This window comes from Zalophus californianus, chromosome 4, assembly GCF_009762305.2.
Source record: "Zalophus californianus isolate mZalCal1 chromosome 4, mZalCal1.pri.v2, whole genome shotgun sequence".
Lineage (NCBI taxonomy): Eukaryota > Metazoa > Chordata > Mammalia > Carnivora > Otariidae > Zalophus > Zalophus californianus.
The window spans coordinates 48437847-48465730 of NC_045598.1; the positions used below are offsets into that span (position 1 = coordinate 48437847).

At 38.7% G+C, this 27884-nt stretch overlaps 2 protein-coding genes across 4 annotated transcripts in view; one reads left to right on the plus strand and one right to left on the minus strand.

Annotated features, from left to right (window-relative positions):
• HOOK1 (hook microtubule tethering protein 1) overlaps positions 1–6709 on the plus strand; it is a 59687-nt gene extending 52978 nt beyond the window's left edge. For 2 of the 3 annotated variants that reach the window (XM_027613439.2, XM_027613430.2), the window contains exons 21-23: positions 2545–2646; positions 4012–4080; positions 6519–6689. In XM_027613439.2, the coding sequence (XP_027469240.2) occupies positions 2545–2646; positions 4012–4080; positions 6519–6689 (342 nt within the window). Of the gene's footprint in view, positions 1–2544; positions 2647–4011; positions 4081–6518 lie in introns of all 3 variants that reach the window. The other variant, XM_027613446.2, reaches the window with a different exon arrangement.
• Positions 6710–21112: 14403 nt separating this feature from the next.
• LOC113926705 (cytochrome P450 2J2) overlaps positions 21113–27884 on the minus strand; it is a 33863-nt gene continuing 27091 nt past the window's right edge. Inside the window, exons 7-8 of the mRNA XM_027601999.2 lie at positions 27622–27760; positions 21113–21604 (exon numbers count right to left, since the gene is read on the minus strand). Of these exons, the coding sequence (XP_027457800.2) occupies positions 21426–21604; positions 27622–27760 (318 nt within the window). The 3' untranslated portion in view covers positions 21113–21425. The remainder of the gene's footprint in view (positions 21605–27621; positions 27761–27884) is intronic.

Here is a 27884-nt window from a genome sequence, read left to right on the forward strand (position 1 = left end):
TAGAGAATGTTAATATACTTTTTTCTAGTTATTGAATAAAAGGATTATATGATGAAGCTTAAAAATGCTGCTAATGTGTCTGTTCTTTTTATGTTTAAGTTTTATATTTATTAAGTTGTAAATAGTACCTACAGCAACAGATAAACCTCACGATCTCAGGGCTTAAAAGGTAGAAGTTACTTCTTGATCACAGGAAGCCCATCTTTCAGTGGGGGAGGGGCACTGCTCCATGCAATCTGCCAGAGCCCCCAGCTGACAGAGGCTTTGCCTTCTTGAACGTGGTATTCCCAAGCTCACTCGAGATAGTCCAGCCAGTAGACGAGGGAGGCCAGGCTAGACTGCACTGGAGGAGATTCGTGATGGGGCAGGCCTGGGAGCCATGAACCACTTTCACCCTCATTTCAGTGGGCAGCACTCAGGCACGCAGCTTCTAGAGAGCCCTGGTAAACAAAGGCAATCAGTCTCTGCTACAGTCCAGTTTCTCTCAACTATAAAAGTATACAAAAGTATAAATGTTCTCAGTAGAAAACATAAAACATAGAAAGGTTCTCAGAGATAACTACTATTAACTTTTTGGTGTATTTTCTTACCAGAGCATTTTTTTCAATGTATATTGTCTCCGTGATTGCTGACCACAATACCACACACACACACACACACACACACACACACGCACACGCACACACACGCACACCCACACACAATTTGTATGATCATAGCACATATGATTTTAAAAGTTAAAACACATTTTAAAAGTGAAAATAATAATTTTCTCATGTTATATAAATGTAATTTAATAATTATTGAACACCTGTTACACTAAGCACTGGGAATACAGCAGTAAGCAAGACAGACACTTACGGAGCAGACTTTGCAAAATAAAAGAATGGCTGTATGATACTCAGTTGAGTGGGGTATATCATAATTGACTTAGTCATCATCATCCCATTGTTGGAAATAGTTCATTTCCATTTCTTTTTTCTTCTTCTAGAAATAAGACTCTAGGTAACATATTTATATAGAAAGCTTGCCCCTTGGGCGCCTGGGTGGCTCAGTTGGTTAAGCGACTGCCTTTGGCTCAGGTCATGATCCTGGAGTCCCGGGCTCGAGTCCCGCATCGGGCTCTCTGCTCGGCGGGGAGTCTGCTTCTCCCTCAGACCCTCTTCCCTCTCGTGCTCTCTATCTCTCATTCTCTCTCTCTCAAATAAATAAATAAAATCTTTAAAAAAAAAAAAAAAGAAAGAAACCTTGCCCCTTATTTTGGTTTATTATCTTAGCCTTGTTCCTAGGTTAATGGGTCAAATGGAAGTTCTAGGTCAAAGGATAAGAAAATTTTAAGATGCTTGATACTTATTTCTAAATGATATTCTAAAAGGATTACAATAGACAAAGCACTGACAATGAATATCATATTCTTGTCATAATTAAGCACTATCATTTAAAAGAAAATTGCTTGTATAATAAATATGATTTAATTTTTTTCCCTTTACGTTATTTGGAGGGAGAGTTAATTATAGTAACATAATGTCCATGATAGAAAATTCAGAAAATAGTGAAAAGTCACAACCATACTTTTTATCACCTAGAGGTAACAAATTATGATGTGTCTTTGTAGTTAAATTATGATTTAAACTCTGCTTTTATAATGTGAACTCCATGAGGGCAGGCACTGAGTCTCCTATATCCCCGTGTGCCCCCATCAGTGCCTGCCATATTCGGCATTCAGCAAATTGTTTTGAATGAACTGCAGGAATGTTTAGCATATTACCTTTTAGACTTTTTCCTTTACCGCTATAAATATAGGTGAAATCTTCCTCTTTAAATCATTTTAAATCTTTGTTAATAGATTCATAATTACATCATACAGATGATCTTATTATTGGAAATTTGTTTCTGTTCCTGACATACACCTGATATTTCTGAGTTAATTTCTTGTTATACTGCTGGCTACATAGTTTGGTTGAGTCTCTGAACAACATTCTAATTGAATATCTTTTACCTAAATGTTAGTAATTTCCATAAATGTGATTGAGCCACCCTCTGGTTTTCAGATAAAATCACCAGATTCTATTATATTGCTCTCATATATTGAATTACATTTAACTAGATAATGGTAGTAAAAAGATTGTTGCTATGAATTTTTTGTTACTCTGTATAATCAGTAAGTGCCCATATAATTATCAAATTCATTTTAATTTAAAAAAATACTCATCATATAAATATGAAAAGTGTTATTTCAAGACCTTAGTGCTCAAAGCTTAATAAGACTAAATTACTGTCTGAGTACCAAGCCTGTGAGAAAGGAAATTTTATTTTGGAAGAGGGATCTTTCCATTTTTGTACTGAAGTTGGATACCATTGTACCTTTATAGAATGCTGTTTTTGTTATTCAAATTTAATTGCCAAATAAGCCATAGTTAGCACCTGGATAATTTTACTTTCTGGATAATTTTCCACTTTATTTACAGAGATACTATAGACGATGTTTTATTTCAATACTTGATAAAATAAAGTAAATGTAAAATATTTTTTTTCTTTAAACAGGTAATAAAAACTTTAGATCCCAAATTAAATCCAGCATCAGCTGAAATAATGCTACTTAGAAAGCAGTTGGCAGAGAAAGAGAGAAGAATTGAGATTCTGGAGGTAAAATTTTCATATTCACACATCTCCTTTTAATTATCCTCTGTAACCCTCCCTGGTGATTAATTGCTGTCATATATCTGCCGTAAATGATCAAGTCTCACAAGAGGTTGGTTGAGGTCAGAAGTTAGAGATGTCATGTTTTAGCACTCGGTGTTTATTACAGAGTCTCGCTAGCCCATGAGATTGGTCTCTGCGAGTGTGTGTACTCTGCTGCTTTGTATCTCTCTTCCCACAACAGCCAATCATGTGGATATCCCTTAGTGTCTAATAGAGTTCTGCTATAATATTAGCTCCTTTTAAAATTATGTGGATTAGAGTTCATTCAGAAAATGTGAAAGAAAGAAAAGAAAGAAAGAAAGAAAGGGAAAGGAAGGAAGAAACCAAACTCACCTTTTAAAAAAGGTACCGTACTCAGTTAACCAGATTTTCTTTCTCTTCTCCATGTTCCTCACTTGAACCTAAGTAAAGCTGCTTAGTTGCAATTCCTAAGGGGGGAAGAAGGTGCTCACAGAATCCAGTAAGCCCTTGCACTAAAATGGCAGTATTGGTTACTAATCATGCATAGCTCTGTTAGTGATGACATCTCATTAACTAGCTGAGTCCTCAAATTTTAGAAGTTATTTTTGTGCTAATGATGGTATCATTTTTACTACTTGGGTTAATTATATCAGTCTGGAATTGTATGTTCATAGATTTTATAATTGGACATGTTCTAGTTTCCTTTGCAAAGTGTTTTATATATATTATAGCAAGATGCTCATGATACAAAAAGCATACAAGGTATGAGGGAGGCACATGAGCATCTTGCTGTAGGAACATTCAAATGGTTTAGTTTATAATGAGTCAACTGTATCTGGTGCCCAGTGAAATTACAAAATTTGCTATATTCGAGGAATTAAATAGATGTCGAGGGAAGTGTGCAAATATGGCCACAGGCAGTCTAGTATACAGATCACCAGGAATTAAAAGATTAAAATTTGTCTTGGATTTTCTGGGGTACATGTTCTGTATCCTCTTTCTCCTTAGTTCTGACCCCCACAGGTGCAGCTCTGTTCTGTCATCTGAGCCAGGTGTTCTTCTCTAGATGGTGGGACGGTAGCATGAGAATCACCAGTGTCATGTTTATTGTTGTTACTGAACATCTCCCAGTAAAGTGTTTGAAATAAATATTTACTAGTCATGGTCTTATTCTTTCTTAAAGGCATTGTGCTTGCATTCTCCATTGATTCTGCTCAGATTTTGACTGCTTTATGCCACACTGTGCATTTTTTAAAATTCTCTAAGTGAGCACAGGAAAAAATGATTCCATTTTTGGTAGTTTCGGTTTATTTCTGGGATCTTGATAGTCCTTGTATCTTTTTGCAGAGTGAATGTAAGGTAGCAAAATTCCGTGATTATGAAGAAAAACTCATTGTTTCTGCCTGGTACAATAAGGTGAGTTGACATTCAGCCAGTGATTGGATGTTGTGCTTATCAAACATTTTGACCAGGAACCATAGGAGGAAATATAATTTATACCATAAATCAGTACCTGTACATGTTTACATATGTAACTGAACAGAAGTTACCCTGACTGTGTGCATTGTACTCAGGTATCTCCTGTCATAGTCTCTCTCTCTCTCTCTTTTTTTTTTTTTAACTTTGGTCATACTTAAAATTGTATATTTTAATTTAATGTTTTTGGTTGATTTTGATCTTCTCAAAATAAAGAAATTGATTTTGTGACTCATCAACCTTAGTTGATACACATGAAGCACACATACAACAGTTCATAAATATTTCAAAAATTGTCTTATTTGAGTGAAAATATTTAATTTGAGCTTCATATGTGTTTCTGTAGAAGCAGGAATATCTGCGCAATGCAAAATTAAGTGCTTCTAGTACTCAGCATTTATTTTAACATCCCATAAAGCCTCTAAGTGTGTCTTTCACTGTTTTTTTTAAAATCAGGAATACTCAGGCCGCCTGGGTGGCACAGTTGTTAAGCATCTGCCTTTGGCTTAGGTTATAATCCCAGGGTCCTGGGATCAAGCCCCACATCCGGTTCCCTGCTCGGTGGAAAGCCTGCTTCTCCCTCTGCCACTCCTCCTGTTTGTGTTCCCTCTCTCGCTGTGTCTCTCTCTGTCAAATAAATAAATAAAATCTTAAAAAAATAAAATAAAATCAGGAATACTCTTCAGTATTATCTGTCTTAACAATGAGAGAGTAGTATAAAATTATTTGAAGTTATTTTATTTTGTCATCCTTACTCTCAGCAAGATGTTTTCAAGCATTTCGTGATATATATGGTTCTTTTGGATTATTTTAATCCACAGAGAGAGTAACACACAGCCATTATCTACTTTAGCTGCTGCTTATTTAGTATGAGAGAATATCACTTTATGGACTCTGTCCATGTGTGGACCCTGTGCTTTACCACATAGAACTGGGTGCCCTGCTTCAAACATGCCTGCTCTTCTATGTCGCTCTACTTTTTTCTGTGCTCTTTCCTTCCCTTCTCTATTTGGTAAAATCTGGCTTAATTTAGCAAGGCCATGAAGGAAACTATAGGTGAAGTGTTCCCGGAACCTTCCCGCATGAGTCAGTCATCCTAGTTAAGACCAGGAACATTATTTCTTTGTTCCTCTGTAGCCTCTTGATACATAAATTATTAAAGATATTAGAGCCAAATAACACATTATTTATTCATTTTCTACCCGTGTCTTTTTTTTTAAAGGATTTGTTTTTTGTTTGTTTTTGTTTTTTCTTTAATTTTTTTATTATGTTATGTTAATCACCATACATTACATCATTAGTTTTTGATGTAGTGATCCACGATTCATTGTTTTCATATAACACCCAGTGCTCCATGCAGTACATGCCCTCTTTAATACCCATCACCGGACTAACCCATCCCCCCACCACCCTCCCCTCTAGAACCCTCAGTTTGTTTTTCAGAGTCCATCATCTCTCATGGTTTGTCTCCCCCTCCGATTTCCCTCCCTTCATTCTTCCCTTCCTGCTATCTTCTTCTTCTTCTTTTTTTTTTAACATATAATGTATTATTTGTTTCAGAGGTACAGGTCTGTGATTCAACAGTCTTGCACAATTCACAGCACTCACCATAGCACATACCCTCCCCAATGTCTATCACCCAGCCACCCCATCCCTCCCACCCCCCACCACCCATGTCTTTTGAGCATTTACTATATTTTATGCATTATACTAGTAACTCACTGTTCTAAGCTTAGTAAAATTCTGTTATATGGTCTAGTGAGAGAAAGTAATGATTTCTCTTACTACGAAACCCACCATCTATAACCACAGTAATTCATCATGTATCCATCAGTATGTAGATAGACGATAGTGAATGTAAACTGTGATGCATGAATCAGAAGACCTGTTAGAACACAAGTTGTTGGACTCATCTGCAGAACTTCTGATTTAGTAGGTCTGGCTAGAGTCTACAAGGTAGAACTTGCATTTTTAACAAATTCCCAGTGGTGCAAATGATAATCTGGGGACCACATTTGAGAACCGTTGATCTGAGCTTTTCTCTTGTGCTGTGTATGCTCATAGAGTGAAGGCCCAAACACAAAGATTTACTTTGGAACCTTTTTTTATTGTTACAATTAAGCTGAAGTTTAGAATGTTTTTTATGGTTTCGAATTCGGTAGGTTAAAATAGAGAAACTGGATTTTATGCCTTCGTTTCCTCTTCCTTGCTAACATGACGATGCACAGATTAATTAGCTTCTGAACCCTTTCCTTTTTCTATAAAATGAGGAAAACAACAGCTTTATAGAATTTGGGGGATTAAGTGACTTAATAAATGTGAAAAGCATTTTACAGACTCTAAATAGTCTTGTTATTTGTTTGCTTATTTTTGTTCAGAGTCTAGCATTCCAGAAACTGGGGATGGAGTCTAGACTTGTGAGCGGCAGTGGTGCTGGCAAAGACACTGGTGCGTGTACCCCCGCCCGGTCTTTCTTAGCGCAGCAGCGGCACATCACCAGCACCAGGAGAAATCTCTCTGTCAAAGTTCCTGCTACAACACCTGATTAAACTACAAAAGAAACCATAAACAGAAGTGCCCTTAAAATAGTTTGTATCCTTCAGTTAACTGCCAGGTTAAAAAAGAAATTTATGATGGTGGATGTCAGCTATTTAAAAATCAGTATGCATAAAATTAATTTTGTCAGCTGACTTTGGAAACAAAGTATAAAATTTGCTATTTCTCGAAGGGAGCACATTTGAGTAGAAGATGTCATTAGGCACACATCTCAAACATTTGTCTTCTGAGAGTGTTATAAGTTCATATTGACTTGGTATATTTTAGTTTAATGTCTTCAGTGGTACCAGTAACTTGGTTAATTTACAATGTATAATCAGTAATAAGTAATTTAAAAATATATATTTGTTTTATTGTTTCGGTCCATATAAAAATAGTCTTGAGGTAGGTACGTGGAGAACTATACAAGAGCTATATTTTTTGACTTTATATATGTATAAGGTTTTACCTCTATCCTCAAATCTGTCATCAGATGGGTCTATTCTATCATGTAATGGAAGATATAGCATTTGGAAGATTGGACCATTGCAGTGACTTCTGCCATAGTAAAAGTGACTAATTGGAGATTTTGCAGATTCAGGAGACTTCATAGTTCTTCAGTGTACCTGTTATAAACAAGGGCTTCTGTACAGCATGGTTGACATGCTAACGGTATGGAATGAACTGACTTTTATAAAAGGTGATTTTTCTGGTGGGAAGCAAGGCAAAAAATATAATTTGTGTGGCACGTCCACACCTGTTTTAATATGATTGTAATTATTGCTTTTAAGCATAAGATTATCAGGGCTTTTGCTGAAAAACATACTGTAATAGTTTTTTCCTTGCACTGCAAGGAGATGTTGCAGTGAGGAAACAGTCTGGAATCCGTTTGACTTTTGTTTATGAATTAAGGAATCTGTCTGGGACTCCGTTTATGGTCTTCAGTCCACTTCTGTCCAAACCTCTTCTTTTCAGAGGTTTTATTTTCTAATTCTTTTGGCCATTTTTAAGAGTCACACTTTAGAACTTTAGTTGAGTTAAATCTCTGCTGTCCGGTATTATAGCCACAAGCCATGTGTGGCAATTTCAATAAAAATAATTAAGATGAAAAATTCAGTTTCTTGGTCACATCAGCCACGTTTCCCGATGCTTGAGAGCCACGTGGGGCTGGTGGCTACAGTATTGGAAAGTGCAGATATAAGAAAAGTCCATCATTGCAAAAAGTTCTATTGGACAGTGCTCTGCTAAACCTTTTTATAGTAACTTGGAAATACTCTTTGATATTTGACGACAAAAATAAAAAGTAGAAAAATGTTAGAACTGTTTCAGATATGAAATGGAATTGAATTGTGACATAAAGAGCAGTTTGCATTCCTTAGAGTTGAATACCTTATGTTCTGACATTCGTTGTTAATCTTTCCAGCCATTCAACAACTGCATCTCTCTCAGCGGATGTCTGGACCAGGGGTCAGCAAACTTTTTGTAAAGAGAGAGATGGTAAATATTTTAGGAAATATTGTAGGCTTTTTGAGCCATATGATCTGCCCCAAGTACTGGACTTGTGACAGATGGTGTGAGAGCAGAAACCATAAACAATGTATATGAGCAAAATGGATGTTATTGTGTTTCAATACAATTTTATTTACAAAAACTGACAGTAGGACAGATTTGGCCTGCAGGCTGTAGACCCTGATCTGGATTTTATTGTCAGCCTTTCTTTGCATATATGAGTATTGTTCCATTTACAGTATTATTCATTTAAATACTTGATTTGTAGATTCTCTACCAATACATTTTTTCTAATCATTGACAATACAAGAATTTCCTATTGCAGTTAGGTCTCTTAAGATTTAGGGAGCAGCTACCAGGATGTGTTTTCGCATCAGGGTTACTTCTGTTGACTACCTCTTAGATTTTGATGTTTTTTTATTGGTGCAGTTATATTGTTGGTTTGCATTTTTGTATATTCTTAGAGTCTGCTTGCCTGCAACTTTTAGTGAAATGAAATAGCCCTTTGAAAATATTTTAGCATGCTAATAAAAATTTTCCAGATATTATGGCATTTTGGTATATTTTGGTCAGTGTAAGACATCTGCTCCTTTGGTGTTTACTACTTGCTTATAATTGAGATTTTACAAGCTCTTCAAGCTCCCTTTTATTGGAATTTATTGTAAAACATCAATTTCAATAAATGAGTATTTTCACAGTCAATTGCTCATAAATTTTCAATTATATTTGGAATTTCTAAATAATTCATGCAATTTCTGAATTAGGACAGAAGGCTAGATTCTTTTTTTTAATAGAGAGAAAAACAAATTTTGTGATTTATCACTTTTCTAGTTGATAAGTAGAATTTAAGATGCTCAATATAGAAGTATTTATACAAGAGTAATGTAAAGTTCTGTATTATTGTGATTAACCGTACAGAAATTCAGGAACTGATCAGAAGTGAGATTATTTTCCACATCTGGTTAATGTAGTGAGATTGACACCCTGTGGGTGGTGCAGCATTATAAATATTCATCATGAACCATGATTTATACACGTCTGTGTTGTGAGGCTTGAGTGCATATGCCAGGGAAGAGAAATCCAGCATTTCTCTGTTTGATAAGGAATTGAATGTCCCAGTGATAAAAGATTAAACAACAGACCAATTTGGAAATGATCCTTAATTTCGAGCATTTGCTCTAAGGTTAATATTCCTCTTTTTAAAATAAAATTGTGTGTATACAAATGACAGTGATCACTTAATGTATTGAGAAATATTTGAAGTTCATTCTATTTTTTCAGTGAGTAAGGCTATTGAACTGATGATTTAGTATAGATTAAGAATTAATGTCTTATATAGAAACATTAAACTGAATGTCCTTCATTAAAATGTCATCATCTTTGGTAACTGGATTGCTAATTTGAATGTTAGATAATGTTTCTACATCTACACCTCTTTCTGTATTTTGGCACATTTGGCTCTGTGGGGGTGGCTTTTAGGCCACAGTAGTGTGTTAGGTTCTCCGTATGCATATTTGATGAGAAACATTCCTATGTAAAAATGTGTGTGTATGGTTGTATGCATACATGCCTGTTGTGAACCTGTACATTGCAAAGAAGTAGTTTGGAAATTTGTAAAGCACAACCATTAAAGAAAATAGTGTGCAGTTATTAAACTTGATGTATCTTAAATGTTACATTTAGTTTAAAAAAGGTTCTTTCTATTTTCTATGGCAAAGACTTTGACACTTGAAAAATAGAAGCAATACTTGATTTATTTTTGTAAGTATTTAGGATATTATTTTAAATAAATGATTGTCCAATAACTATAATAGTTGTGAAAGATTTTAAATTTCCTGATTTCTGTGTCTGACAATTACAGTGGATTTTTTAGTGGGTACGAGTGCACGTTTATTTGCTGCTTTAAATAAAGGACTTCAAATATTTAGTTTGTTAAAGAAAAATAATTGCATTAATTTAATTCATCTAATTTTGTTTTTTATTTGAATTTTTTGGTGAATAAGAAGATGTGTAAAAGTCATTTGCTGGTGTTCCCTTTTATGTCTCTGGTTTCATCACTGTGATCTAGACATTTTGCATTATCATGAAATCCAGAATATTTCTGGGTTTTCTTTGGCAGAGATTGCTACTTATCTCTCCACAACCATTCTCCCTTTCTTTAGTAACAGAATGCCATATTTTTAGTTTGTTACATTTGCCATCCTGTGATGGAGGAGTGGGGTAGGGAGAATAACTATTTCCCAGACTCCGTTGTAACTAGGTGAGGCCATTTAACTAGGTTCTGGCCAAAAAGATGTGAATAGTAGTGAGGGGCAACCTCAGGGACAGTAGAACAACAAGGAAGAAGGCACTTGGATGTCTGATACTGCCATTGAGTCATATCAGCTGTCACTTCCAGCCCAAATTTCTCTTAAGCAATTTTTTTTAAAGCTACTTTATTTTTTTTCCAGCATCCTACTTATTTCCTAATCTCTACATGTTTGTTAAAATGAGTTGTGAAATTTTTAGGAAAATGCAGGTGTACCACGTTCTTGGAACATGTCTTGGAAAGGTTTAATTCTGTTGCTGTTAAGGGATGCTCGGTAAATACTTGTTTTATCATGAATGAAGTTCATGTGCCAGATATGCAAAAATGGAGAAAAAAGTGAAATCCCATCTTACTCTAGATTGATCCCATTATCCCAAAACAACATGCTTCTATAAATCTAACTTTCTGAACTTAGCAATAAATTCTGGCCCAACATCATCACATTATTTTGTGATTAGTCCACTAAGAGCAACTAAAGGTTCTTGACCTGCACTGACCAATATGGTGGCTGCTAGCCACAATGGGTATTGAAACATAAATTTTATTCCCTCACAGCCACACATGCCTTGTGGCTACAGTATTGGACAGTGCAAGTAAGGAAATAGCAATCGTCACAGAAAATTGAATTGGACAGCTCTGTTTTAGATGCGTAGGTTGAATGTATACATTCTGCATCTCTGAAGTTTCAGGTGATTTGTGATCACAGAAATGTAGTGAAGTAAAACTTTCAGACCTCTTCCTGTACACAATGACATGCTCAGGGATAGAGCTGCAGTTGGATTCTTAAGCTGGCTATGGTTTTGATGGCGAAGCACTCCACTTCCTTGTCACCTGGGCTGCAGCAACTTGCTATCGGTAAGTAGTAAAAGCTGCAATTTAGATGTCTTGCCTCTTGCTTCAGCTCAAATATTTCCCTCTTCCATAAATCCTTCCAGGGTTCCTCAAACAAGATGAGAGCTATTGTTCTGAAAATTTCCAACTCTGTCTTTGTGACCTTACTGTGATCTACTTTTTTTTTTTTTCCCTCAAATGTCTGTCTCACTACACTGTTTCTTGAGATCGTTGGCCATATCTGGTTCATCTGTTTTCCCCACAGTACTTGGCACAGTATCTTCTACAAGTCAGTATATATGTACTAGCTGAAATAGACTTGCTAATGATGTGCAGAATGTTTTCTTTAGAAATCCAGTCTCAAGACGCTCTGAAGAGATAAGGGAAGTGCGCTGAAGGAGCATCTGAATAGACAAGAAATTAAGAAATGCTCCATCCATGGACTCAGTGAATAAACTGCCACACATGGATCCATACTTCTGAGAGAAATCCAGAAAAACCGTTATGAGAGACTTGTGCATACTAGGTGACTAAGGAAATAACCATATGGAAACAGGTAGGAAAAGCTGAAACATACTCTCACCATAAATCCTGCCCCCAGCAACCAGTTTCTCCCTGGGGAGGGAAAGGTATGGACCATACATCCAGCATGCCAACTTTTATGGCTGCTACCTGAAGAATGAGGTTCTAACTAAGCCATCTCTGGTTGCTGATGGGGCCTGGTATTTGCTAATCTCCTAGGACCTCAAAGAACAAGGATGTGGTTTTATTTTTTTTTATTTTGTATTTATTTAAATTTAACCAACATATAATTCATCATTAGTTTTTTTAAAATAATTTTTTATTGTTATGTTAATCACCATACACTACATCATTAGTTTTTGATGTAGTGTTCAGTGATTCATTAGTTGTGTATAATACCCAGTGTTCATCATGTCATGTGTCCTCCTTAATGCCCATCACCCAGTTACCCCATCCCCCCACCCATCTCCTCTTCCACAACCCTCAGTTTGTTTCCCAGAGTCCAGAGTCCCTCATGGTTTGTCTCCCTCTCTGATATCTTCCCCTTCAGTTTTCCCTCCCTTCCCCTATGATCCTCTGCACTATTTCTTTTGTTCCACATATGAGTGATAAAACCATATAATTGTCTTTCTCTGATTGACTTACTTCACTTAGCATAATCCCTTCCAGGTACAAGGATGTGGTTTTAAACGGGTGCACAAACACTTCCTGGGGCTCTTCCCCTGGCTCAGTGCTGAGTGATAGGCAATAAAGCTCAGCTCTGAGTTTCTCCCTGGAGAGGTTTGACCGCACATCTAGCACTCTTAATTTTCCCTGCTGCCTGAGGATTTACCCACTAACTAGCCTGCATGTAGAAGCTGATGAGGTAGGCAATTACCAGTCCTCTGGAGCTTGAGCAGGCTCATGAGCACTTCATATAGCTTCTCCCCCTGGCTCACTCTAGTGAAAAAACCAAGCTTTCAGCTTCTCCCTGGAAGGAGTTGAACTATACATCTACTACCCTGACTTTTCCAGCTGTTGCCTGATGGTCTAACTTCTAACTTTCTTGTCTCTAGGAGTTGGCAAGGGGCAGCCTTCACTAGTCCCTTTGGGTCTATAGAGAAAGCAACAGTTTTGAATGGCCCTGCAGGCTCTTGTTATGACTCCTCATCTCAGCTCATTCCACAATAAAATCCAGCATCTCTCTGGAAGGGAGACTATACTACTGCCCTGACTTTTCCAATTGCTGCCTGATAATTTGGCTTCTAACTTGCCTGTTTCTGGGAGCTGACTGCACAGGTAATGACTAATCTTTTGGGATTTTTGAACAGGTGTATGGGCACTTCACACAGCTCCTATATCCAGCATGATACAGCAATAAAACCAAGTCCTCAGCTTCTCCCTCGAAGGAGTTCAACTTCACACCTAACCTCCCTCCCCCCAGCCTTTTCAGCTGCTACCCAAGGGACTGGCTTCTAACCCAGCCATCTGTGAGAGCTAGCATGACCCAGCACTTGCTAGGACCCTAGGGGCACAGAAAACAAAACAGCCATTTGAAAGAGTGTGTGGTCTAGAGGGTGTTATGCTGAGTGAAATAAGTCAATCAGAGAAAGACATGTATCATATGACCTCACTGATATGAGGAATTCTTAATCTCAGGAAACAAACAGGTTTGCTGGAGTGGGGGTGGGGTGGGAGGGATGGGGTGTCTGGGTGATAGACATTGGGGAGGGTATGTGCTATGGTGAGCGCTGTGAATTGTGCAAGACTGTTGAATCACAGATCTGTACCTCTGCAACAAATAATGCAATATATGTTAAGAAAAAAAAAAGAAGAAGATAGCAGGAGGGGAAGAATGAAGGGGAGAAAATCAGAGGGGGAGACGAACCATGAGAGACGATGGACTCTGAAAAACAAACTGAGGGTTCTAGAGGGGAGGGGGTGGGGGGATGGGTTAGCCTGGTGATGAGTATTAAAGAGGGCACGTTCTGCGTGGAGCTCTGGGTGTTATGCACAAACAATCATGGAACACTACATCAAAAACTAATGTATGGTGATTAACATAACAATAAAAAATTATTTTAAAAAACTAATGATGTAATATATGGTGACTAACATAACAATAAAAAATTTAAAGAAAAAAAAGTGTGTGGTCTAAACGAGGGAGCAGGAATTTGCCACAACTCCACTCCCCAGCTCAATGTAGAGCAAATGAGTGATAAACTCTTGCTCTCAGCTTCTCCCTGAGGAGAGAAGGAATTGGACCACACACCTAATGCTCCAAACTTTTCTAGCTGCTATGTGAGGAATTGGCTTTTATCTCACCTTTCTTGAGGCACTGACAGTACTTGGCATACTCTATTCTCTTGGGGGCCACTAAAAGCAAAGATGGCAGCTTGGACAAGCACACAGGTTTGAGAGGCATTCAGAATCTCTGGCCAAGCTGATTTGTGAGGCTCATCTCCTATACAAGGCCAGTCTGTGAAGACTGGAAGAGGTGGGTGTTTTATCTAATGTGCAGAAACCAACACAGAATGTCAAGGAAAATGAAGAAAGAGGATAATCTGTTCTAGATAAAAGAACAAGGTAAATCTCCAGAAACTGACCCTGATGAAATGGAGTTTTCTGATTTACCTAACAGAATTAAAAATAACGATCATAAAGATGTTCACTGAACATCTCATGCAGGAGAACAATGCATGAGCTAAGTGAGAATGTCAACAAAAAGAAAATATTTAAAAGTACCGAACAGAAATCATAGAGTTGAAGAACACAATAACTGAAATGAAAAATTCAAAAATAAGCTTTAGTGACAGACTAGATTAAGCAGAAGAAAGGATCAACAAACTAAAAGGTCATTGGAAATCATTTGGTAAAATGGAAAAAAAGAATGAAAAAGTGAAGAGAGCTTATGAGACTTAGAGGATACTCATTATGGGAGTCCCAGAAAGAGAAAGAGAAATGGGCAGAAAGCTTATTCAAAGAAATAATATCTGAAAACTTTCCAAACCTGGAAGAAAAAATAGAAATCCAGATCCACGAGGCCCAAAGGATACCAAATAAGATGAAAGGGACTCACACCAAGACACATTATAATCAAATTGTCAAAAGTGAATGACAGAATTTTGAAACAGCAAGAGAAAAATGACATGTTACACACAAGGGAACTCCCTTAAGACTATGCGTAGATTTTTCAGCAGAAATCTTACAGTCCAGAAGGGAATGGGATGATATATTCAGAAAGCTGAAAGAAAAAAAAATCCTGCCAACCATGAATACTTATCCTGACAAACCTGTCCTTCAAAAATAAGGGAATGGTAAAGATTGTTAGATAAACAAAAGCTGAAGGAATTCATTACCACTAGACCTGCCCGAAATGAAATACTAAAGGGAGTTCTTCAAGTTGAAATGAAAGAATGCTAAACAGCAACACAAGAGTATAGGAAGTATGGAAGTCATTGGCCAAGGTAAATATAATACTATATTACTTTACAGTGGTGGGTAGATGACAAAGTATTAACAGCAACTATAAATGATATTAATGGATACACAATATAAATAGATCTAAATTGTGACATCATTAACATAATGTTGGGGGAAAAGAGAGGTTGAAGTGTAGACATTTGTTAATAAGTGAGGTTACCCACTTGAGATTGTCTGTTATGATAGTTTATGTAAGCTTCATAGAAAAATACTTTCAGAAGTTACATAAAAGAAAATGAGGAAAAAACCAAAGCCTATCAATAGAAAAAAAAAATACACAAAGGAAGACAACAGGAGAGAAGAAGAAAACTACAAAACACATCATTTAACAAAAGGGTAATAAATTCTTCTGTATCAGTAGTTATTTTAAATGAAAATTGATTTAACTTTTCAATCAAAAGATACAGAGCAGCTGAATGGATTAAAAAACCCGGGACTATGTGCTATCCATAAGAAAGAATAAAGCAGGCTAGAAAGTAAAGGGCTATTAGAACTGGAAGACAGTCCTTTCCTATGGCAACCAGAAGAAATCAGGAGTATTTTTTAGCTTTTAAAAAAGAAGGAAACACTGCCGTTTGCAACAAGGGTGAACCTGGAGGACATCATGCTAAGTGAAATAAGACAGACAGTGAAAGACAAATACTGCATGATATCACTTAAATGTGAAATCTAAAATGCCGAACTCATGGGCGCCTGGGTGGCTCAGTTGGTTGGGCGACTGCCTTCAGCTCGGGTCGTGATCCTGGGGTCCCGGGATCGAGTCCCGCGTCGGGCTCCCTGCTCAGCAGGGAGTCTGCTTCTCCCTCTGACCTTCCTCCATCTCATGCTCTCTCTCTACCATTCTCTCTCTCTCTCAATAAATAAATAAAAATCTTAAAAAAAAATAAATAAAATGCCGAACTCATAAAAACAGGGAGTAAAACTGGTTCCCCAGGGGCTGGAGGGTGGGGGAAATGGGGTGGTATTTGTTAAAGGGCACAAAGTTTCAGTTATGTGGGATGAATAAGTTCTGGAGATCTAATGTACATCATGGTGATGACAGTTAACAATATTGCATTTCATACTTGAAATTTCTAAGAGGCTAGATCTTAACCCCCTGCCCACCCTCCCCCCCACACAAAGTTAACTATAGAGATGATGGATAAATTATGTAGCTTGATTGTAGTGATATTTTTCAAAATGCATACTTACATATAAAAACAAGTGATACACTATAAATATATGCAAAAATGTCTCATATTAAAGTCTCTTAAATTGAAATAAATATTAATTAGAATTTATTAATACTTTAAAGTTGTTAAAAAATAGCTTACCCTGTTTTTTGTATCATAAATCCAATGTCTAGGTGTCCTCAGGGAATTTCTGTTGTTTGCTTTGTATCCTGTGTGTTGGCCATAGTTTGCTATTTCTTTACCTGGTTCATAATTGGTTTGTTAAAAATTTGACATTTTAGATGATATGATGTGGAAACTCTGGAAATCAGGAACCACCCAGGTCTGTTACTGTTGCCGGTTTTGTTGCTTCTTGTTTGGTGACTTTCTGGAACGAATTCTGTAAAATTTCTATTCCCCATCATGTGCAGCCACTGGATGTTCTGCTCTGTTAGTACTGCGTTAGTCATGTTTGGACAGAGGTTTCCTTAAGTGCCTTGAACCAGTAAATGTCTCAAGGCTCTGCATATGAGTTGGGTTACATCTTGGACACACTAGCAGGTAGTTTACAACTCTGTCTTAGCTTTAATGTCCTGCTTATGCAGAGCCTCAAGGTCAGCCAGAATGAGAGATTAGGGCCTTCTCAGGTCCTTCCTGGCCAGGCACACAGTCCTTACATGTGCCTGGCCTTTTAGGTTCCCAGAAATGTGTCAGAGCTGTTTGAAGCTCCCATGGACATCTCCTTCCCCAGTTTTCCCTTTTAATCCTCTTGTGAGCACCAACTGGTATCACCACCTTGGTTACTGCAGTGTTGCACAATTGTTACCGATGTTTTTCCACAAATGCCTTACAGTGTAGTTCACACAGACTCAACTTGAGTCAGGTCAAATAAAGACCAGCCCTGAGAATGGGGCTTTTCAGGGAACTGCCACACGGGTCAAGTAGTGAAGGCCATCTGGTGCTCCAAACCCGTCCTACTTCCTCCCGCGGTTACTTGGTGCTCGGTGTTCTCAGCCCCGCGGCTGTGAGGCTGCTGCTTTTTAAGGAGACTGCAGAGCTGGGGAGAAGAGAATGGGAATAGGGTAAGTTAAAATGCCACAGAGCTTGCTGTTCTTACTGAGATCCAGCTCCTTTATTTTTATTTTTTTTTCCACCTTCAATGCTCAGATTGTTGCAAGACTTTGGTTACTTTTCAGAGTTGTGGAAATGTGGATTTTGATAACTTTTGTTAGTTTCCTAGTGCTTTTATGGAGGAGTGGCTTTTTGAAGGTCCTTGCTTTGCCATTTCAGAAGATCCCTCCACAGGTCAGATTTCTAGAACTAGAAGGGACCTTAGCGTACAGTCTTTGAATGTGAAGTTAAGGCACATAGAGCTCAGAAACTTGCTACATAGCAGCAGGAAATGTCTGACACCATGCACCTTTAGTGCCCCTGCTCTGCCTTAGTCACTCGGCTCCTCTCCCCCATCCTATAGGTCCAACAAACATTTACTGAGCATCTACTATGCACCAAAACTGTTAGGGACTGAGCCTGTGTGAGCAAGGCACAACTGCCTCCAAAAAGCTCAGTGTAACTGGGAGATTACATGGATAAAGGAAATGAAAACTTTTGAATAAAATCCTCAGAGAATGAAGGAGGGAGCAACCAGCTGGCTGAGAGTCAAGAAAAATGTCACTGGAGAGTTGACGTTTAGGCTGGGTCTGCCATGTGTCATGAGATACTTCTTACAGAAAAAAAATTGCTCATCTAAAAACATGAAGATGACAGAGGACCTAGTCTGTGTAGGGAATTGATAGGAGTTCACTTGTTTGGCAGAAATACTAAAAGATGTAATTGATGAAGTGAGCAAGTTTCAGATCACAAAAATTATCATACACCCAGCCAAGAAGCAGGCCCACACATATGGCCGTGCACAGTCCAAATGCAGAGGGTGCCATTCTCCTAGACTACCCGTGATGGCACACTGGGATTTCAGAGTACAGCAGCCCATCAAAGGATTTATGATGATCCTGTCATCAATAGGGAGAATATATTGTTCTGTGAACCCAGTGAGGAAAAGATCAAATTGTCTAGAAAAAAGGTGTAGAAATAACTAAAATTTTTGTCTAAAATAACTGTAACAGCATTACAACTACAATTTATTCTATGCCAAACACTGACTTTGTTTAATATAACATGTAATAATTATATAATATATCTGATATATAAATTTATATGTTTAATATGTATTAAAGTAACATTATATATAGTATATAATATATATATAATAATATATAGAGAGACACATGCATATTTGGTGTTCACGGTAACTACAAACATAAATATATATGGTCCTCTCAATTAAAATGCTGATATATCAGACAGTTTAGGATAACTTATGCTGCATAATCAACAATCCCAAAGTCTTAGTGGCTCACAAAAAAATAGGTTTGTCTTATTGCCTGTCCATCTTGAATCAGCTGTGACTCGGCTTTATGTCTTTGTCAACTGGTTGTAGGCTGACAGACCTTTATCTGGGACATTGCTGGTCTCGGGGCAGAGGAAAAAGAAACATGTTGAATCTGTGGAACTTTTGTTCATTTTATTGAGCAACTGACATGCTCATTCTTGGATGTATTAGGGCAATTATACATAATTGTCCCACCGGGAGGAGTACCACAAAGAAAAGCGACCCAGAGAGGGATAGTGGCTCTTTTGATCAGTTTCCTAATTTACCAGAGTAGGTATCATTTATTTCTATTTTGCAGATTAGGGTATGAGTTCAGGAAAGTAAAGTAGCCTGTTTAGTTCACAGATGGAAGTTAATAAATGGTAAAACCTGGAACTGAATTCAGGCCTGGCCCCCCATTCATCTGACTCTCTGTGCTACACTCCTCCACCCCCTTGAATCTTTTAATGTTGTTTTATGTACATCAGAGCTCTGTGATATTTTTGGACCTTTGAAATATTTGGACTGAGAGAGGCCTCTGTTCTGACCCTGACTGTTGCAACGGCATCATCAATGACTCCATGCCAGCCCCTGAAAGTGGCCCTTTGCATTTGACCCTTTATTCTTGCTTAATTTCTTATCTGCTTCAAAAGCAGAGGGAAAAGTTCTTAGCTTTTCGCAGCAGAACACATAGCTTATGGTGAATGCACAAAAACACAGATAGTACAAAATACCCATCCAGGGACATCAGCCTATTCTTGAGAAGTAAGCACCGGGAAAAGGAATAGGTGGCCCCATTCCAGAAAGCCACCTGGGAAATGGAACAGCCACCTGGGAAATGGAACAGCCACCTGGGAAATGGAACAGTGAGGTAAGAACAAGCTTGCATTCCTCCACTGTGTTCCTGAAGGATTTTAGAGAAATTGGCATGAGGACTGAGAAATAGGTCATTGGAATGAGGTGACAAGGACAGAGGGGTAGTGGCAGAGATCTGATTTGGAGTGATAGGTCCAATCTAGCACCAGCCCATAATTATTCTACCTTATTTTATTTACTAATTCACTATTTTTTTGAGCCCTATCATGTTTCAGGCATTGTTCTTGAATAAGATACTGTTCCTACCCTCAAGGAATGTATTAGTTAGCAATTTCTGTGTAACAGTGCATCTGAAAACAATAACCATTTAACTCATAAATCTAAGGTTGGCAGTTTAGGCTGGGTTCAGGTGGGCAATTCTCATCTCAGCTGGGATCATTCATGCGTCTGCGTTCAGCTGCTGGATATGCTTGGGTCCAGCTCATCTCAGATGGTCTTAGAACAGCTCTGGTGGTCAGCAAGATGTCAGCTAGGGTTGCAACAGCAATGACCGGGCCATGTATTTCTCATCATTCATTGGGGTTACATGGGCCTGTTTAAATGGTGGTAGCAGAGTTCCAGAAGAGCAGGCAGAAGCATACAAGGTCTCTACCTTAGGAAAAAAGATCTTCCATATGGTTTAGTCCAGTTTAGCAGGCGTTTTTGTGTTTGTTTGCATTGGGGTTGGCGTCAAAACTCTGTGGACCATCAGTGTTACCTGGCCTTCAATTTTCTGGCCATTGTCTCCCCTCAGCAAGTACATGCAGAAGGATTGGGCAGGATTCTGGCATTTCTGGTTCCCTGCTATAAAATACTGCACCACGGCCCAGTTGAATTTAGGCTGGTAATACTTAACCATTCAAAAGCTGACCATCTATTTGCAAGAAAAGTTTACATCTACCCCATAGTTAAATCCAATGTGAACAGCTTGAGAAGAGATGCCTGATAGAGGAATTAAGACAAAGAGGTACCCTTAAGGGCAGAACATATTTCCACATTGTTTCCCAAACCTGTTCCCCGTGTTTAGTTGGTAGTGGTCACACTCTGCTTGGTTCTGATTCCAAAGCCAAGGTAGTGTTTCCTTAGGTTAGGTAAACCACAGAAACTGCTTTCTCATAGAAACCTGAATACAAATAGGGAGTGATAGCTGCCTGGCTGACTTCCCAGAGAGCCATTCTAAGGTGGGAGCAAGATAAAGCCTGCACAGTGCCACCAAGTGTGAGAGCATTTGTGGTCAGCCTCTGGCTGTCCCAGGGTCCAAATTCTAACTCTTACCAATCATTTGGCACCACTGTGACCTGAGCCACCTCCACAGGCTAGAAGCAAATCCCTGTCTAAAGAAGCAAGCAGGAAAGAGGCCGATTTCAGCTAAAATTTTTATGATAAGCTGTATGGTTTCCCAAACCACTCAAAGTCCATTATTCCCTCTGATTCTCACAGCAGCTCTTTCTTCAGAGGAGGAATCATTATCTGCTTTTCATCTCTTGGATGAAAAGGTAAATCATTCACAACATAAAAGATCTGCTAGCAAGGCTGGGATTTGGATCATGCTTCCTGAGTTCAGTTCCTATGATCGTCCCTCAGAGTCACTTTCCATTCCATCACCTCCTTTCTGAGCAGGCACCAGTGTCTTCAGAGGACATGGCACTTCTTGCGTTCCTTTCTCCTCTCCCTCCCGACAACTTCAGGACTGAGGGACTGCACAGAGTTGGTGATTGACTGGGGAGATGGTGAGGCCTGTTCTGAACTTCAGGCTCAGCTTTTCATTGTTGGGGGTCCTGAAGGTAAATTTTTGCACAAGGGAAGTGAAGAAAATAAACAGCTCAGACTTGGCCAACTGTTCTCCAAGGCATACCCGCTTTCCTAAAAGACAAAAGCATAAGACAAGTCATCTTCCCAACTGGTGTGGGTGCCCAGCCTGGGACCGACATCTTCAACTTCTTACAAAACCTAAGCAGAAGAAGGGGCTGGTAGGCCCCATAGCTTTATGTACAGAGGCTCATTTAATCTGACAATTACCCAGGCCAAAGTGTAAGTCTGGACTCGAAAACGCCAATGCTTTCAGGGGTCAGACAGCTGACCCTCAGACAGCTACACCCTACAGGGTGTAGGACAAAAGATGAGGGAGGCCTGGGTTGACCTCAAAAGTGGATGTATAGCTGAAAGGCTTTTCAAAATCAATCAGCAAACAACAACATTAGCCAGCAAAACAAAAAACTCTGTGTTGATTGATTTTTTTCATTCCTTAAAATTGTAGGAAAGTATAAGCCAATAAATGTCAGAGCAGGGTTTCTAAAATGCAAGATTGCTTTCCCTTATGTCATGTTTTCCTCCCTAATGACTGCGGATCTCACGGCCATGGATGGCTCTCTGCATTGGAATTATCTCAGGCTCTCTGCTTGAATAGTCTTACACAGAGCGGTCCTTCCCCCAGGGGGGCCCTTGCTGCATCCGTTTGCCCACAGTTGGCACCATCCTAGCCACATCCCACGCCCTGTTAGGGAGGAACTGGAGGCAGAAGGGACATCCAATTTGAATCCTCCCACTTTCTAGCCATGTGATTTGGGCATCAGGGGAAGTGTGTGTGTGTGTGTGTGTGAGTGTGTGTGAGCATGTGTTTAAAATGGGAACCTTATTTTAGGGGCTCCTGGGTGGCTCAGTCAGTTAAGTGTTTGACTCCTGATTTTGGCTCAGGTCATAATCTCAGGGTCATGAGATAGAGTTCGGTGTTGGGCTCTGTGCTGGTCGTGGAGTCTGCTTAAGATTCTCTCTCTCTCCCTCTGTCCCCTACTCCTTAAAAAAAAAACCTAAAAATAAAATGGGAACCTTATTTTATATATTGTGTGGGCTACACACTGAATCCAAATAGACCAAAGAATTTAATAACTTAAATAGCAAAACAAAGTATTTTAACACATTACCTGGATAATAATAAACATTCTAGCTGTAAAATAGCTTAGCATTAACTTCATCTAGTTAATTCTCAAAAAATGGAAGAATAAAATTTAAGACTACCTTTAAATAAAATGTTTTCAGTGGCAGCATTACTAAAATAGCTTTCTGTATATTATAGTTCTTTACTGTGATACTTTCCATATCATGCGTTTTATTCTGAAATACTTTCAAAGTACAGAAGACTTGTAAGAATAATACATAGAACTTGTTTCTTCCGAGTTATTTATTTGAAAGTACATTGTCTACATTACCTATGAAATCTTTAGTATGTATTTCCTAAAAGCAAGGACATTCTCTAACATAACTACAGTATAACCACCAATTCAGGAAAACAATGATGCATTACCATCATTTCGCCCCGGAGATCCTCAATCAGGTTTTACCAGTTGTCCCAATAATGCCCTTTATTGGAAAAGGACCAGTTGAGTATCAACTGTTTGCATTTGGCTGTCATGCAAGTGACTCCTCAGCTTCCATGACTGGCATTTTTTTTTTTAACTGAGCTTTTCATTTTAATTCCATACAGTTTTATATTAGTTTCAGATGTACAATATAGCGATTCAACAATTCTATACATTACTCGGTACTCATCACACAAGTGTACTCCGTAATCCCCATCAACTGTTTCACCCATCTGCTCCCCACCCCCTGGTAGCCATGAGTTTGTTCTCTTTAGTTAAGAGTCTGTTTCTTGGTTTGCTTCTCTCTTTTTTTTTGTTTGCTCATTTGTTTTGTTTCTTAAATTCCACATATGAGTGAAATCATATGGTATTTGTCTCTCTCTAACCTATTTCACTTAGCATAATACTCTCTAGCTACATCCATGCTGTTGTAAATGGCAAGATTCCATTCTTTTTTTATGGCTGAATACTATTCCATTGTGTGTGTGTTTGTGTGTGTGTATCCACACCAGGTCTATATGACTGGCTTTTTTGAAGATGACAAATTACTTGATAAATGCCTCTCATGTTTCCTCATGATTAGATTCAGGTTGGGGGGTCATGCATTTCTGATAGGAATAGCACCAAGGGGCACCTGGGTGGCTCAGTTGGTTAAGCGACTGCCTTTGGCTCAGGTCATGATCCTGGAGTCCCAGGATCGAGGCCCACATCGGGCTCCCTGCTCAGCAGGGAGTCTGCTTCTCCCTCTGACCCTCTTCCCTCTCGTGCTCTCTCTCTCATTCTCTCTCTCTCAAATAAATAAATAAATCTTAAAAAAAAAAAAAAAGAAAAGAATAGCACCAAAGTGAGGCTGTGTTCTCATTTCATCCTATTGGGTGGTCCAGAATTTTGATTTGTCCCATTTTTGGTGATGTTAACTTTGATCACTTGATTAAGGTGGTGTTTACCAAATTCTCCCCTATAAAATGATTCTTTTTCTCTTTGTAACTAATAAATACTTTAAGACTATGTTAATAAACCATTCCTCATAGACCTTTCATCCACTAGTTTCCATTGCTATTTCTTGGCTAAATTATTTATTACTCTGATGGTTGCCAAATCGTGAGCTTTAAAATTCTGTCATTCCTTCCACATCTTTTAGCTAGAATTCTACTAAAGGAAATGCTTTCCCTCATCCCCATTTTCCCACTCATTTATTTATATCAGTATGAGTTCAGAGATTCCTATTTTTATTCAGAGGGTTATAATTTGTTATTATTATTCGTTTTGATGCTCAAGATGTTCCAGATTTGGCCATTAGATGACCACTCAAGCTGGTATTTCCTTAACTTTTGGGCACAACAGTGTGTTTCAGGATCATCTTACACTTTCCCTTCCCCAACCCTAGAATTAGCCATCTTTCTAGAAGTCCCAAGTTCCTTTTAGTGGGTAATGATATCTAGAAACCAAGATCTGGGCATTTGACATGCTTGTTGATATCAGGGTAGTGTTGCTCTCAGTGAATCAGTGGCTAGAGCTGGGGAATCTGTATGTATATAATGTGAGGATATATTTAAATTATATATATGCATCCATGTGTACGTCTATATTTATTTCTATACCTACCTACCTATCAGAAATCTGAGTTCATATTGATAACCTCTGATTCCAATTCAACACCACAGAATTCATTTTATCTTCTCTCTTTCCCTATTTGTAACTTCCTCCCATTATTGTCAGTGGGTTTACTTATTGGACCAGTATCCCTTGTATATAACTTCTCTCTCATCGCTGCCACAGCCGACCTGTGCAGACCCCACCTCATCTCACTTGTGCTCTGACACCTGCTCTAGGCTTCTGTTATCCCCTCCCTTGCAACAACCTCCCACAGTTTCACTACCACCATCTCTTTTGTGTGTGTGTGTTTGTGATAACTTACTTTCTCCTTAAGTAATACGTATTCACCGGCAGACATTTTTTTTAAATGCGTGAAAAAGTATAAAGAAGACAATAAAAAATGTAAAAGATGGTTGTAATTCCAGACAAGAGCCCTTGTTAACATTCTGACATATTTCCTCACTGTCCTTGTGGGGATTCCCCTGGACACTGTAACTGGTATAATTCTCTGTAGTTAATTCTGTGTGCTGCATGTGTTACTTTGTATTTTCCCTTGTAATTAAATACTCTTGAAAACTCATTAATGTATACATGCCTCCATTTTGTCCTTTGCCTATAAGGGGCTGTTGAGGAAGTAAAATTAGGTAACACTTGCAGAAGTGTTTAGTAAACGTGTTGCACAATTATGCTGCTATGACTTTTTGGGGGGCCTCTGTTTCCTACCAGCGTGTGTCTCATTCATCTCTGTTCCCTCCGTCTTTATCTCTTTACCCATCACACATAGCACGAGGAGGAAATTTGTTAAAATGGTACCTAGTTGGCTGTCCTGTAAATACTAAGATTCTCCTAGAAGAATCCATGTATGATGACAAAACTGGACCCAGAGAGTCAGGAACCAGGGTTAAAGTACTGGTTCCATCAGTAACCAGCTGTGGGTAGTGAGCAAATTCATCTTACAGAGCTAAATTTTTCCCACCTGTCAAATCCATGAAATAATCTCTCTTCGAACTGATTCATGTGGCCGGCTGGGTAATGATACCAAGAAGATGACAAGTAGGAATTTACTTTCCAGAGCATGAAAATGAAGACTACTTGCTTTCTAAGCTTCCACCTGGATCACAGGAAACTGGTATCTTCTTAGTACTCCCACCACCTGGCTATCACCATCTAACAAGGTCAATTCTTCCATTGGTAAAATGAGAGATGACCTAGGTGTTCCTCTATGACCAAATGGTTTTATTTGAAAAATAAGGAACCAAACTCTTGCCTTTCATAAAGCTGCCTGCTGCTATATCAGGTCAACCTGGAAGGACTTCAGTGAGGAAAAGAAAATATAAATTTGCAATAATAGCTTCACAATATGCCCTGGCTATGCAGAAGTAGTGATTTCACACATGGTCATCTTTTCCCAAGAAAAGAGAAGGAGCCGTCCATATCTCATTCTTTCAGGGAGGCTGTCTTCAGAAGGTGCTAGACCAAGAACAAGGAGAAGCAACTGTGTTCCAAAGATGGGAGTAGGGTGGGAAAAAAACAGTGTGTTGACATTATCTTAACTCATTGGATTTTTTAGATTTCTATTTCTTTTATTTAATCCTCATTCTGTCACACCTCCTGTGGGAATCCCCAAATTGTTTGCCTTCTTTGAATTTCATTCTTCTCAATCACAGCGATAAGACTGCAAAAACAACTCCATTTTCCCTCTTCTCCTCGTGCGCACATCATTTGCAATGTGACTTCATACCCTTTCCCACCAAAAATTATAGTATTTTCCCCTCCCTTAATTGGGTCTGACCTTATGACTTGCACTGGCCAACAGAATGCAGTGGAAGTGATAGAATGTCAGTTTGCAGCCTGAGCCTTAAGAGACATTGTGTGTTTCCATTCTGTCTCTTGGGATCTTAACACTAACATGTAAACAAACCAGACTAGTTTGCTAGAGGATGAGCGAGAACGTGGAAAGCTTTGTTGTTCCAGCGGGGGTCATCCTAGATCAGCTTTTCAACCAGCTGACCTCCTAAACACATAAACAAGCCCAGCTAAGACCAGCAGAGCTACCTGTAGCTGAACTATAGACTTGTAAGCAATGATAGTGCTCTACGCCACTGAGTTTGTGGACTGCCTGTTATGCATGCATATGCTAACTGATGCCTATGGAACGAATTCTGAATCAAAGTGGAAGGGCCTTTAAGTGGGAAGATGAGTTACATTCTGGTTGTGGTAAAGAGAGCAGTGGACTAGAAGTATAAAGCCTTGAGTCTTAGGCCCTGTTCTGCCAATTCCTTGAGCGCAGGATCTTGGATAAGAAACAATTCTCTTATTCTTAGTTTCCTTATATTAAGAATGGAAATAACTGATCACTTTCCTGTCTAATTATTAATAACTGGGTTGCTGCAAAGATTAAATGAGATAATGTGCTTGCAAATGAAGTCTGTAATTAAGAGGGTATGATAAAATTCTCAATAGCAAAGCACCAGTGAGGCAAGAATAATTACAATCCTTGAAATATATGGCTGGGACTTGGTACTGAAATACAAAACTTGAAGCTACTGCAGACAGAAGACTGAAAGGTATTCCTACATCTCATAGCAGCTTTCCTATTATGAAGGGACTTGTCCAATGTGAACAATGATGACATAGAATGAAGTGAAGGTAAAACAAAGAAGATCTAATCAGAATCAGCCCAGATACACTCAGGGCGGGTGTGCTCCTCGGGCTTCAGGTCATCAAATTCCAGTTCCTCCCCTTCTGAGCCTTAGAGTCATCAGCAAAATGATAGTGGATCAGACAACCAATCTATATTTATTTTTAAGTTAATGATAAGCAGACTATCATGTATTCCACAGTGTGGGCTCTGTGTAGCTTGTGTAGCAGGGAGAAGACCAGGGGGAGGGACTCTGGATTCTGACACTCCTATTAGTTAGAACTCACCTACTGAGAAAGGCAGAAAGGTTTCCTTTTCCTTAAACTGTCCATTCTCCAGAAAATGCTCCGGATTGAACGTGTCAGGGGTGGCCCATTCTGCAGGGTCCCTGTGCAGTGCAGTCAGATTGGTCAGGATCATGGTCCCATAGAGAAGGCAGCAAAGACTCAGGCAAGGCTTGACCCACACAACACACCTACTCAGAAGAGTGGCAGTTCCCTGACTCCTAGGCCAGGGCCTGACCACACCCCACTCCAACTCACTGTCTTCT